This window comes from Myotis davidii, unplaced genomic scaffold (assembly GCF_000327345.1).
Source record: "Myotis davidii unplaced genomic scaffold, ASM32734v1 scaffold663, whole genome shotgun sequence".
NCBI classification, from domain to species: Eukaryota; Metazoa; Chordata; class Mammalia; order Chiroptera; family Vespertilionidae; genus Myotis; species Myotis davidii.
Genome location: NW_006295816.1, coordinates 3,234,233 through 3,247,626, shown reverse-complemented (window position 1 = coordinate 3,247,626; position 13,394 = coordinate 3,234,233). Strand labels below are relative to the sequence as shown.

The 13,394-nt window shown below is 49.3% G+C and overlaps 1 protein-coding gene across 1 annotated transcript in view; it reads left to right on the top strand.

Annotated features, from left to right (window-relative positions):
- Positions 1-13,394, top strand: part of ARL8B (ADP ribosylation factor like GTPase 8B) — a 24,050-nt gene that overhangs the window by 6,055 nt on the left and 4,601 nt on the right. The window contains exons 3-5 of the mRNA XM_006770482.2: positions 6,832-6,835; positions 11,591-11,671; positions 13,314-13,387. Of these exons, the coding sequence (XP_006770545.1) occupies positions 11,612-11,671; positions 13,314-13,387 (134 nt within the window). The 5' untranslated portion in view covers positions 6,832-6,835; positions 11,591-11,611. The remainder of the gene's footprint in view (positions 1-6,831; positions 6,836-11,590; positions 11,672-13,313; positions 13,388-13,394) is intronic.

Below are 13,394 nucleotides of genomic sequence, written 5' to 3'. Positions count from 1 at the left end.
TAGTCCCCCTGGGTAATTTGTTATTCTGTTGCTGGTGCTTTGGGCATCATATCCAAAACCTGTCACCCAGACTCATGTCACGGAGCTTTATTTCTGTTTTCTTACAGAGTTTTATGACTTCAAGCTTACATTTAAATCCTTAATCCATTTTAAGTTTATTTTTGTGAGCGGTGTGAAACCTGGGCTTCATTCTTTTACATGTGAATACACGTATGATGAGTATACACTTATCACAGCTTCACTTATTGAAGAGACCGTGTTCTTGGCTCCCTGGTCAAGTGTTAGGTGACCGCACATGCTTGGTTTTATTTCTGGGCTCTCGAGTCGGTTCCATTGGTCTGTTTGCCTATTTTTATGCCAGATTACTGTTTTGATGACTATAGCTTTATAGTATAGCTTGAAATCAGGAAATGTGATGTCTCCTGCTTTGTTCTTTTTTCTCAGAACTTCTTTGACAAGTTGGGTCTTTTGTGGGTCCCTATAAATTCTAGAAGAGAGTAAAGCTGTTTTGAACGCCTTCATAATTTGTTACGGCACCACTTGTGGATATATCACAATATATTTGCTCATTTCCTCATTATTGGACATTGGTATCCGGGGTTTTGCGGTTGTACATCAATTCGATCTGCATTTCCTGAGGATGGGTTCCAGAGTTGGCATGGCTGGGGTCAAAGGATGTGAGTCTATTTCATATCAGATGGCCACTTTGCAGAAAACGCATTCCCGCTAAGAAGATTTCATATATAAAGTTGGACTTCAGTTAAGAACTTTGTCCTTTGGTATTTTTAGGGCAAAACATATTTAGTTTGTTGATAAAGTGAAATACAGCAGCAGTGTTTTAAAAGTATCTTATTAGGTAACTAGAGGCCCAGTGCCCGTGCACCGGTGGGGCCCCTCAGCCTGGCCTCTGCCCTCTTGCAATCCGGGACCCCTCGGGAGATGCAGGGATCAACAGTCCAACACCCCCTGAGGGATGTAGTAGTGCGCAAAGCGGCAGGTGGCCAGGGAGGAGCCATTGCTGCTGCTTGGTAAGCTTGCTGAGCAGCGCTTCCCCTGTGGGAGCTCACTGACCACCGGGGGCAGCTCCTGTGTTGAGCATCTGCCCCCTGGTGGTCTGTACACGTCATAGTAACAGGTTGATCAACTGGTCGCTTAGGCTTTTATATATATATAAATTAGAGGCCCAGTGCACGTAATTTGTGCACGGGGGGGGGGGCGGGGGGGTTCCTCAGCCCAGCTTGCACCCTCTCCAATCTGGGACCCCTCGAGGGCTCAGGAGGCCTAAATGGGCAGTTGAACATCTCTCTCTCAATCCAGGACTGCTGGCTCCCAACCGCTTGCCTGCCTGATTGCCTCTAACCACTCTCCTGCCAGCCTGATTGACACCTAACTGCTCCCCTGCCAGCCCGATCGCCCCCAGCTGCCCTCCCCTGCAGGCCTGGTCTCCCCCCACTGCCCTCCCCTGCTGACCATCTTGTGTCCACATGGGGGCAGCCATCTTGTGTGTTGGACTGATGGTCAATTTGCATATTACTCTTTTATTAGATAGGATTGCTCTGATTCTGCATTTAATGTTTTAAGAAGTAAACTTTGCAATCAAGCCATATAAATAAACCTCATTTCCTTTAGCTATCACAGTCTAATTAGTTTTAAACTTACTGGTGGACTGCGTTAGGAGTTTATCTTCCAGAGTTCTGACATATTTCCATGTGATCTGCTGTTTTGGCATGATGTAGGGAGTTAAGAAAATATTCTTTTTGAAATCAAAGTCTAAGAAAGTCTGCCAAGTAGACCATTTTTGAAGCTATAGTCTATGAATTTTTTAAATTGTATGACTTGAGTATCATTTATAATTATAAAAATTTATTCATGCCTCTGCAGGTGTGGCTCAGTTGTTTGAGTGTCATCCCATGTACTGACAGGTCACAGGTTTGATTCCAAGTCAGGGCCCATGCCCTGGTTGTGGGCTCAAGCCCGGGTTTCGGGCTCCATCCCCAGTAGGTGGCATGCAGGAGGCATCTGATTGATGATGTTTCTATCTCTCTTACCTCCCGCCCCCCCCCAAAAAAAAGGGGGCGAAAGGGGTCAGGGGCTACCTTTAAAAAATTAAAAGACATAGTTGAGGGCAAGACATTGTGTTGGATGAAGGAGAAAACGAAAGGCTGGAGAAGTCATGGAATCCGTCCCCACAAGGCCACGGCTAGCCGGGGTCTGCAGGCATGGGGAGCCACTGCAGGTCTTCATGCAGGGGCTGAAGGGAGACCTGTGCTTTCCAAGGGTGGGTTTAGTTACAGTGCAGAGCCTGTGGGGAATGGAATCCATTACAAGGTTATTAGAAAGGTCTGTCTGGCTGAGAGACAGGGAGGGTAAGGACTGACGGGAAGATGAGTTATTATGGAAGTAGAATGGGTACAAGTTAGCAGTTGAATCAGGTGCAGAGCAAAAGGAATTTGTAGCCGAAACCTGTTTGGCTCAGTGGATAGAGCGTCGGCCTGCGGACTGAAAGGTCCCAGGTTCGATTCCGGTCAAGGGCATGTACCTGGGTTGCAGGCACATCCCCAGTGGGAGATGTGCAGGAGGCAGCTGATCGATGTCTCTCTCTCATCGATGTTTCTAACTCTCTATCTCTCTCCCTTCCTCTCTGTAAAAAAATCAATAAAATATATTTTTTTTTTTAAAAAAAAAGGAATTTGTAGTCTAAGACCTTTTTAAGGATTTGAGTGAGTGGCAGGGAATATGATTTTTTGATCAACAAGTAGCGGATATGGGGTGGAGCCGGGGGATGGGTTTAGAAGAGAAAGGGGTTGTGGGGCAGCATGTACTCTGCAGTTAATGCTGACGGGATGCTGCTGGGGAGGGCATTGATGCTGAATTTGAATACAGAGTGACCCAAACTGCATTAAAATGCCATCAATGCATGCCTTCACCCTCAGGCGGAGCAGGAGCCGCAGTAGATGTAATGAGGCAAGTCGTTGAGAACCAGCCTGGTTTCTCCCGGAAAGAACGGGTTGTGGGGTGTTCTCTTCCCAGCTTGCTGGGCTCAGCCTGCCTCCCGCTGCTGATTGCTCCGCGGCGTTTTGTGCGCAGGACTCAGTGGCTGCTCTCTGCTCCTCGCCTGCCCGAGCTGACTTGGTTTCCCTGTGGTGCGGGTGCTCATTGTGCCCAGAGCGCAGGCTGCCCTCCGTGGTCCTAACCAGGCCTCCAGGCCTTAACCACGTCCTAACCAGGCCTCTAGTTCCTAACCAGGCCTCCAGGTCCTAACCAGGCCTCCAGGCCCTAACCAGGCCTCCAGGCGGCCTGACTGAGGCAGAGTCAGGGGCTCACTCACTCGCAGCCCTGGGGCTTTTGCTCTGATTGAAGAGGCCTGTTTCTGGCTTCGTGTTGCTCTTTCTGCTAAGAGGGAAGTGTGAGCCCGACAGTGCCTGGCATCAGGACGCTGCTCTGGGGCTTTCTGAGGTGCGGGGTGAACATGTGAGAGTTGGGTTCCTTTCTTGTCAGGCTACGTTACTGATCACTGCACCGTGCGGATGAAAAGACAGAGTGTGGTGCTCAGCCTTCATATTCCGGGTGGGCGGTTGGGTGTCTGCCCACAGACCCACGCGCGCGGTCCACTGTGAGTGTGAGTGTGAGTGTGAGTGCTCAGGCAGCACTGCAACACAGACAGGAAGCGGCGGGACCTCCTGCATGTGGCGTTCTTAAGGTAGTGACCACAAAGGTCGCTTCTGACAGCTACTGTATTTTGTTAGAGGACATTTATTGGGTAAGTCACAGGTATAAAAAGTAATTCCCAGAAGAAATGGGCTTAGGAGGGCCCTTGGCGCTGGGAGTGAGGAAGCTGATGGTACCCTGCCCGGGGCAGGGAGGGGGAGGGAGGGAAATGGAGGGGGAGGGAGAGAGCACTGGGTCCTCCATTGTCAGGGTTACCTTTTTGTTTGTTTGTTTGTTTGTATTTTTTTAAATCCTCACCCAAGGATATTTTTCCATTGACTTTTAGAGAGAGTGGGAGGGAGGGGGAGAGACAGAGAGAGAAACATTGATGTGAGAGAAACACATCGATTGGTTGCCTCCTGCACGCACCCAAACCGGGGCCTAACGATCACCCTGCAATTGAGATGCATGCCCTTGACCTGGGAGCCAACCCTGGACCCTTCAGGCCTCAGGCGAATGCTCTGTCCACTGAGCCAAACCAGCTAGGGCAGTGGTTCTCAACCTGTGGGTCGCAACCCCTTTGGTGGTCGAACGACCCTTTCACAGGGGTCGCCTAAGACCATCCTGCGTCTCAGATATTTACTTGACGATTCATAACAGTAGCAACATGACAGTTATGAAGTAGCAACAAAAATAATTTTATGATTGGGTCACAACATGAGGAACTGTATTTAAAGGGCCAGAAGGTTGAGAACCACTGAGCTAGGGCCTTCCCAAGGGTGTTAAGGGCATAGGTTTTAGCGGGGGGTGGCCCAGGGAAAGCTCTTATAGAATCTTCACAGCCCTCCGGGTGTGTGCGTTCAGGGTTGTGGTCTCCACTGGTGGTTGGCCGCCACTGGGGCCGGGAGGACATGATTCAGTGCCGCTGGCCCTGCCGTCGCAGTGGCTGGTTTTGCTGCTTTTGTGGGCCTGGAGCTGGAATCCAACTGAGGCCTAGACCTTATCTCTAGGGAGGAGAGGTCAGGGCGTCCGAACCGCATGACCAGCCATATGCGAGGGGGAGAGGTCACCCGGGGGCGAGTCCCACCTACGATTGATTGTCCATTGCTAGGCGCCTGGTGGGTTAAGCTACTTACCCTTGCTCCTGAGGAATAATAGTGCAAATCATTTACTCTGAAGTGTCCTTGGTTTAGGGAAGATGGGATTTAGGCTGCAGGCTGCTGTTGAACTCTCAGTTTCCCTATTCTGCTTGTCCTGGCTTACTAGCCTGCACACTTACATAACTTCTTTCAAGATTTCTCTTTACCAACCTATAGCTTTCACTAACCTTCCTACAACTTTCACACACCTTTTTACCCATTCAGAAACAACCAGTTTTTTTTTTTAATTATTTTTATTGATTTCAGAGAGGAAGGGAGAGATGATGAGAGAGAATCATTGATTGGCTGCCTCGTGCACGCCCCACAGTAGGGATCAAGCCTGCAACCCGAGCATGTGCCCTTGACTGGAATCGAACCTGGGACCCTTGAGTCCACAAGCCAATGCTCTATCCACTGAGCCAAACCAGCTAGGGCAGAAACAACCAGTTTCAGAACAATTCACTTTTTTTCCTTCAAAATATATTTCCACACCTTATACATTCTATTGCCAAAACCATACAATTCCTTTCCAGTTTAATTAGAATTCTTAACTCTTAGAAACCTCAATTTTCAATAACAAAAAAAGGCAAACAACCAGCATTCCTTAGGTTGATTTTTATGAACATACTAGAGGCCCGATGCATGAAATTCATGCAAGAGTATGCCTTCCTTCCCCTGGCTGCCGGCCCTGGCTTCCCTCCGGCCCTGACTTCGTCCGGAATGATGTCCGATCTAATTAGCATATTATGCTTTTATTATTATAGATTTTAAACATTCTGTATTAAGAAACACACCTTCAACAAAGCACAAGACATTACATCAATAGTCCCAAATTCATTTTACAGACTTTATGCAGTAAAACGCCAAAAGCAGGTGACCCTAAGACTTGTCTAGCAGTCAGTGACTTAACAGTTGAAATTAGTTAATTTGTTTGCTAAGGTGGCTAAGGTTTGTTTTGTTTTTTCCTTTCAATAAGGATTTCCTCCCAGAAACTTGCATTTTAAAAGATGGTCTAGACCCGTGGTCGGCAAACTGTGGCTCGCAAGCCACATGCGGCTCTTTGGCCCCTTGAGTGTGGCGCTTCCCATGTACAGTGCGATTGAAATGTTGTACCCCCCGAATCACAGAAGGAGGCCTCAAGAAGTCGAATTAAAGAGTCACATTTATTGCAATCCGGGACTATGAGGGGCCATTCCCAAATCTCACAGTAATAAGATGGTCGCAGCTCCAAGGTTCTATAGGCAAAAATCACAAAGGTATTGATTACATCCCAGGGTTTGGAATGAGGAACCTAGCTCGCAAAAAAGCAGTTTACAGAAGCAGAAGCAAGCATGTTAATTATAGTTTTGGGTGGGGGGTGGTCACTGAATTGACAAACACATTATCTAAGCATGTTAATTACAGTTTTGGGTCTTGGGGTCAAACATTATCTAGAGCCCTTGGGTAACCTGGGTTAAACTTGGGCATGTTATCTGAATTTCAGTTTGGGGTCTAGAGCCCTCTGACCTTGGGATAACTGTGCTGTCCTTCCCAGGTAAAGGAAAATGTGCTTTCTAAGACCAGTATGACCACAACCCATGGGATATTCACATTACAATCAATAAGGCATTTAATCGAATGGGATGATTTATATAATTCAGAAAATCAAAATAATCTGTCCATTGTTAAACAAAGCAAACAGCAGGGTTAAAGTTAAACTATAATTTCTACCTGAGATGGTTGCTACCATACTTCAGAAACATCATGGCCCGTGCGCAGAAGTCAGTATTTTGTGGAAGAGTCACACTCAAGGGGCCAAAGAGCTGCATGTGGCTCGAGAGCCGCAGTTTGCCGACCACTGGTCTAGACCAGAGTTTTTGCCAGGTGTTTTGCATTTCAAAGGTCCTAGGACAGCCGTGGGCAAACTATGGCCAGCGGGCCGGCCTGTTTGAAATGAATAAAACTAAAAAAAAAAAGACCGTACCCTTTTATGTAATGATGTTTACTTTGAATTTATATTAGTTCACACAAACACTCCATCCATGCTTTTGTTCTGGCCCTCCAGTCCAGTTTAAGAACCCATTGTGGCTCTCGAGTCAAAAAGTTTGCCCACCCCGTCCTAGGACTTGGGTTTCAATCCAAGTTACCGCTGTGGGTGATGTGACATTTGGGGATTAGGGCTGGGAGCCTGTGCTCCAGTTAGATGGGGGTGAGATGCCCCTCCCCCGGCCCCTGCACTCAAGTGAGCAGCGAGTGGGGGTTCCGCTCCCAGGGAATGGTAGGTTCCTGAGTCCCAGGACAGGGACCCAGTGTTCGGGACCAGGCTCTGATTCTGGATAAGGGCTTCTGCCACAGGGAGAAAGGAACTAAAGTCACAGACAGCCCTTGGCCGTATCCACTACAGGTGTGCTGGGATGTCTGGGGCAGCCTGCTGCAAAGGTTACTGTTTGTTTGGTGTGTCTTCCTGGAGGTAAATTTGCTTGTAGTTGCTAGTTTGGGCTTGGCTAGAAGAGACTGGTTGCTCTGAGTTGGCATTTTACTGCATACGCTGTAGACCAGCGGTCGCCAACCGGTCGTCCGAGGACCACTGGTGGCCCGTGAGGCCCGAAAGGTTGGTGACTACCCCTGTAGACTACGAGCCTCGCATTTATTTGCGACCTCTCCGTTGACCATCGAGTTGTATTTTGTTGTTGCTGTTGAACAAGCTAACGTTCACTTCAAGCTTCTGCGCAAATAGTGACCCTTGTTTCCTATCACCAACACCCTAAGCACCTGGAGCATTCCACTGCGTAGAAAGTGGCATTGGGGCTTTGAAGTTGACACCTGGGTTCAAATCCCAGTTAGGCCATTTAGCTGTGTGTGACCTTGTGACCTTGACCTCAAGCTTCCTTTTCTATAAAATGAGGTCAGTAAAGTGAACAATGTTGGCCGAAACCGGTTTGGCTCAGTGGATAGAGCGTCGGCCTGCGGACTGGAAGGTCCCAGGTTCGATTCCGGTCAGGGGCATGTACCTGGGTTGCGGCACATCCCCAGTGGGAGATGTGCAGGAGGCAGCTGATCGATGTTTCTCTCTCATCGATGTTTCTAGCTCTCTATCTCTCTACCTTCCTCTCTGTAAAAAATCAATAAAATATATTTTAAAAAAAAAAGTGAACAATGTTATGCTGCTATCATCACTATTATTATTATTAGCTAGAGGCCCAGTGCGTGAAATCCGTGCACTGCAGGGGGGGGCGTTCCTCAGCCTGGCCTGCTCCCTCTCGCAGTCAGGGACCCCTCACTCCTTACCATCCACCTGCTCACTGCTCCTTTCCACTTGGCTTGCTGCTCCTTGCCGCTGCTCCTTACCGCTTCCGCAGAGGCAGGAGAGGTTCCCGCCACCACCGCTGCGCTCGCCAGCCATGAGCCCAGCTTGTGGCTGAGCGGCTCTCCCCCTGTGGGAGCGTACTGACCACCAGGGGGCACTCCTGTATTGAGAGTCTACCCCCTGGTGGTCAGTGCACAACATAGTGACCGGTCATTCCGCCGTTTGGTCGATTTGCATATTAGGGTTTTATTATATAGGATAGGATAGTCTACATCAGCGACACGTATCCTAGCTAATAACAGTGACGTCGTCTTGCGGCAGTGGTCGCATTTAACTGGAAAACATCCTTGTTGCTCCTGCTCTTCCTGGGCTCCAAATGCCTGCCAAGCTCCCCGCCAGGGGTAACAAGTGGGGGATAGGCAGCTACTGAATAAATAATGATGTTAGCATCAAGAAGGCTCTGCCGTTTGGAACCTGAGCAGTGTACAGTGACTCAGTATTTCAGGACTGCCCATCATTGAAGAGCTGAGTTTCAGTGTGAAGCAGTGCTGGTCACGCTGATGGGCTAATGGATGCTGAGTGTTTCTTCAGAGACACCCGGGGAAGCCGGAGGTGGGACTCGGCCGTGACACAGAACGTGGTCTGCGGTGGCATTTTCTGTCCACGCCCCTGCTGCCAGAGGAGCTGGTGGGCGTGGAAGCAGGTGTTACAGCTGTGTGAACAGAGCTAAAGGTGGCATAAAGTCCAGTCTTAATTGATATTAGGGAATTAGTAACTTTAATATTTTAAAAAGTAAACTGTTAGTAAGGCAGTGGGGGGGAGCACAAAGCAGTCCACATGATGTTGTTAGCGGTGGGGATGAGGTTGCAAATCCTGGCCTCTAGTTAATAACAACAGTGATGGTAGCAGCATAACACCATTCACTTCACTGTGGATGAGGTTGCAAACCCATGAGGCAGAAAAATGCTCCAAGCAGGCAGCACAGTCTAATAAACGACCCCAGGTTCAGTGGGTCCTGATGGGGAGCAGCTCGCTTCCTCCAGGGCTGACCCCAGCTGTGTTCACAGACCTTCTCCTGCTGCCACTACTGCTGTGGCGGATTCCTAGCCTAGTCTCTGAGGTGAGGCGGGAGGACTGCCTGTCTGGTTCACGTGGGGCGGGGGGTGCTGGTAGCTTCCTTCATCCTCCGGGTAGAGAGGAGAGCAGGGACCAGCAGTGCGTGCTGTCACCTGGCATGACGCGCAGGATCCTGGGCTACATGTGGGGGATCTTTCACTCCTGACACTTGAGGGTTCTGAGTAGCAGTAGGAATCGTGGGTTCAAGTCTAAACTACGAGGCAGGTTCTGGGTAGCTTCTCTGTGGTGTCTCTGGCGTTTTCATTGCAGGCCTGAGTGGCCACCAGTGGGCGTGCAGCGTCCGGGAGCAGTGACGCTGTTTCCCGGGAAGTAGGATGAGGCAGACGCGGGGATCGTGTGAGATGTTCACCAGTTAGGCTCTCCCAGCCCAGAAAGCCGCTCTGCCTGACTTCCCGCAGAGAAGTGGAGCTGATCGGGAAGCAGAAGTGGTCAAGGGGTGACAGCGAGGCGTCCGAGTGAGTCCGCTCACTTCCCGCGGGCGTCCTGTCTCCCGGGGTTAGGGCGTGCGGTGCAGAGCGAGCCGGCTCCCCGGCTCCCCGGCTCCCCGGTCGTTCTCGCTTGGAGGTGCCGGTGGCCGTGGCATCTTGGCACCTGCTTTCTGTGCAGAGTGCGGTCAGCTTGTGTGCTCCTCTTTGGGGGCCACACACGGTGGTTTAGAGAACCAGCTTTTGGTTCTATGATTTTCTTCTATGGATTTTCTGTTTTCAGTATTATTAATATTTACGGCTCTTAATGTTTTCTTTTAGTATTTTTTATTGCATTTAGAGGGAGAGAGAAATATTGATGTTAGAAACATCGATCACCTGCCTCCTGCATGTCCCCTACTGGGGATCGAGCCTGAAACCAGGCATGTGCCCTAACCTGGAATCAAACCAGTGACCTTTAGGTGCCTGGGACAACACTCAACAGCCAGGGCTGCTGTCTAAGTGGTACAGTGTAATGAATCCCCATGCAGCCTGCTTGTTCAGTCATTTGGTTGTCCCTCACTAGCCCTCCTGCCAGCCTGGTTGTAGGCAGCCATCTTTGTGAGGATATCCTGGTCAATTTGCATATTACCTCTTTATTACATAGGATTGTATTTTCCATACAAACAACTCTAAACCTACTTTTGCCCTACCCTCAATCCCTAGTATATAAGAGCAATATCATTACCAGAAATTCCACATATTAGAGACTATAAGGCATCATCATGCTAACAACTAGGAAAATGAGTACTGGTAGGCCAGCCAGTGTGGCTCAGTGGTTGCGCATCGACCTGTGAACCAGGAGGTCATGGTTAAATTCCCAATCAGGACACATGCCCAGATTGTGGGCTTGATCCCAGTGGGGGCGTGCAGGAGGTAGCCGATCCATGTTTCTCTCTTATTGATGTTTCTACTCTCTATCCCTCTCCCTTCCTCTCTGAAATAAACGAAAATCCTATATAAAAAGAGCTAATATGCACATGGTCCTCGCACCAGGGCCGGGAGGACCTAAGGCCACGCCCCCCTTGTTGGAGCTGGGGGATCTGAGGCTGAGCCCTCCCGCCCTGCAGGGCTTGACGGGGGTGGGGCCGGCCAGGTCTGGGTCTCACGCGATTTCGAGGTGCGCAGGGGTGGGTGGGGACTTGACTCTGGGTCTCACAGCCCACCCAGACTCTGACAGGAGGGAGATTTTTATATACATTTTACTAATTTTCTTTCATCTCTGACACTTCTATTATAGAGAAAGGCCAAATAGCAATATTAAAATATTTCCTCTAATTAATTCCCTTTTCATGTGCAAGAATTTTATGCACTGGGCCACTATTATATTTATAAAGAAAGAATTAGGGCCCTAGCTGATTTGGCTCAGTGAATAGAGCATCAGCCTGTGGACTCAAGAGTCCTGGGTTCGAGTCTGGTCAGGGCACATTCCCAGGTTGCAGGCTTGATCTGACTGAGCCCAGCCTGCATGGCTCAGTGGTTGAATGTGAACCTATGAACCAGGAGGACACAGATTCCTGGCCAGAGCACATTCCCAGGTTGCAGGCTTGATCCCCAGTAGGGGGGCGCGCAGGAGGCAGCCGATCCAGGATTCTCTCTCATCATTGATGTTTCTACTCTCCCTCTCTCTTCCTCTCTGAAGTCAATAAAAATCTATAATAATAAAAGCATAATATGCTAATTAGACCAGACACCCGGACGTCCTTCCAGATGACCTTCTGGGCAAAGCCGGAGCTGTGAGGGCCGAGCCCCTTGCACAAATTCTGTGCATCAGGCCTCTAGTATATTTATAAATAAAGACTTAGGACGTGAGGCCGGTGGTTCCCACACTGAAGGGAGCCCCTCACTGGGATGGCGCAGAGCAGTGCTGGCTGAGGCGGGAGTGGCCGTTCTAACGCAGGTCTTCTCTTCCTCAGTCAGGGCAGTTCAGCGAGGACATGATCCCCACCGTGGGCTTCAACATGAGGAAGGTGACCAAAGGCAACGTCACCATAAAGGTACGTCACCCCGCCCCTCCATTCAGGTCAGCAGCAGGTGCAGCCGGGGATTTCCTCTCGGTTGACTTTTTACGTGAGTGTTTGCAGTTCTGAACTGACGAGCGGCCTGTGCCCGGGGTGTAAGGATGTCCTTTCTCTCGTTCTAGGAGCTGCAGGGCGAGTGCCCGCAGAGCACCAGCAGCACTGGCAGCGCCGCTATTGGGGTGTGGGTGGTCCTGGGAATAAACACTCCTCTTCAGAGGGTGTGGAACATGGTATCAGTTCTTTGCTGAACAGTGTATGTAGAAATGATCCTCTCTTACAATATTGGTCATTTCGTGTATTTGGGGCAGCAAATATGGTAACCAGGTTCCCTTTCTTTACTTCTAAGACTTAAAATTGAAACTATAAAAATGGGAAAGTTTACTAATTTAACCTAATTTTGTTTTTAAAATAAGCTTGAGCCTGAACTGTGGGCTGTTGATGAGGGGCCGTGTTTTAGTTGGGGTTTGGTTTGGCTGGCTCAGTGGCTCATGGGAGTTGGCTCCTATGGCCTGGCCCTTGTGGCCTTTCCCCAGTTCGGGGGCTCACGGGAGCTGTCACTCCGCTCCTCATGGAGCTCATCTGAGGCCGATCCTCGCCGCTCACGCAGATGCTCCTCATGGGGTTACCGGGGCCTGCAGCGAAGCTGGAAGCCTTTGGGGATAAATGCCACAGCGAGGGCCCCGATGTCGCCCGTCACCTGGAATAGTAGGCCTCACAATGGCATTACTGGGGTGGGCTTTCATATGGTAAAATTAACGTATGTAAGGAAAACACCTAGGTAGGAAGGTTGCCTATGTTATTTACGGAATTATTAAGAACAGTTAGGCATTCATGTATATACCCAGTCAGGCAGTTAAACATTCCTAGATTCTGCATGAACCGTTTCTGTCTTGGCATTCAAACCTGGATGATGCGTGATTCTGGAGATTCTAAAAGTGTTGTGTCAAAGGGATATACAGTATATGCATGTATCTTATCTGCTGCTTCAGCTACCCACTGTCAATCACTGACAGTATTAATGGGAAATTCCAGAAATAAACAGTTCATAAGCTTCAATTTGTGCCACCCACTCTGTCCCACGTGGGTCACAAATTGTTCCTTTGTCTGGCATATCCACACTATATACGCTACCTCCCCTTCAGTCACTTACAATTGTTACAATTGTTCTGTTTTATTATCAGTTATTGTTGTTCATCTGACTGTGCCCGAATTACAAATTACACTCAGCATAGGCATGTACACACAGGAAAAACAAAGAGTTCGATACTACCCGTGGTTTCAGGCATCCACTGGGGATCTCAGAACATATTCCCTGCAGATATGGGAGGACTGCTGTATTTTCAGTATTGGAACTTTATTGGTAAACAGGCAAAACAGTCATTGCATAGAAAACTAAATCTTTGCTCAGCAGAACTTGTTAGGTTTAGTGTGACATTTTAAATGTGAACTTCAGGTTTACAAGGGGCCCCAGGAACTTGAGATGCAGAGCTTGCTGGAGCTCAGGTTTTTCGGCGGGATGTGGCTTGTTTTGGAAATGAGCGTGTCTGCCTGGTCTTTTTCCTCCCGCACGCACACGTGATCTGAGTGTCCGTGTTGAGAGTGTCTGTCTTGCTTGCAGATCTGGGACATAGGCGGGCAGCCGCGGTTCCGGAGCATGTGGGAGCGGTACTGCAGAGGGGTCAATGCCATCGTGTAAGCC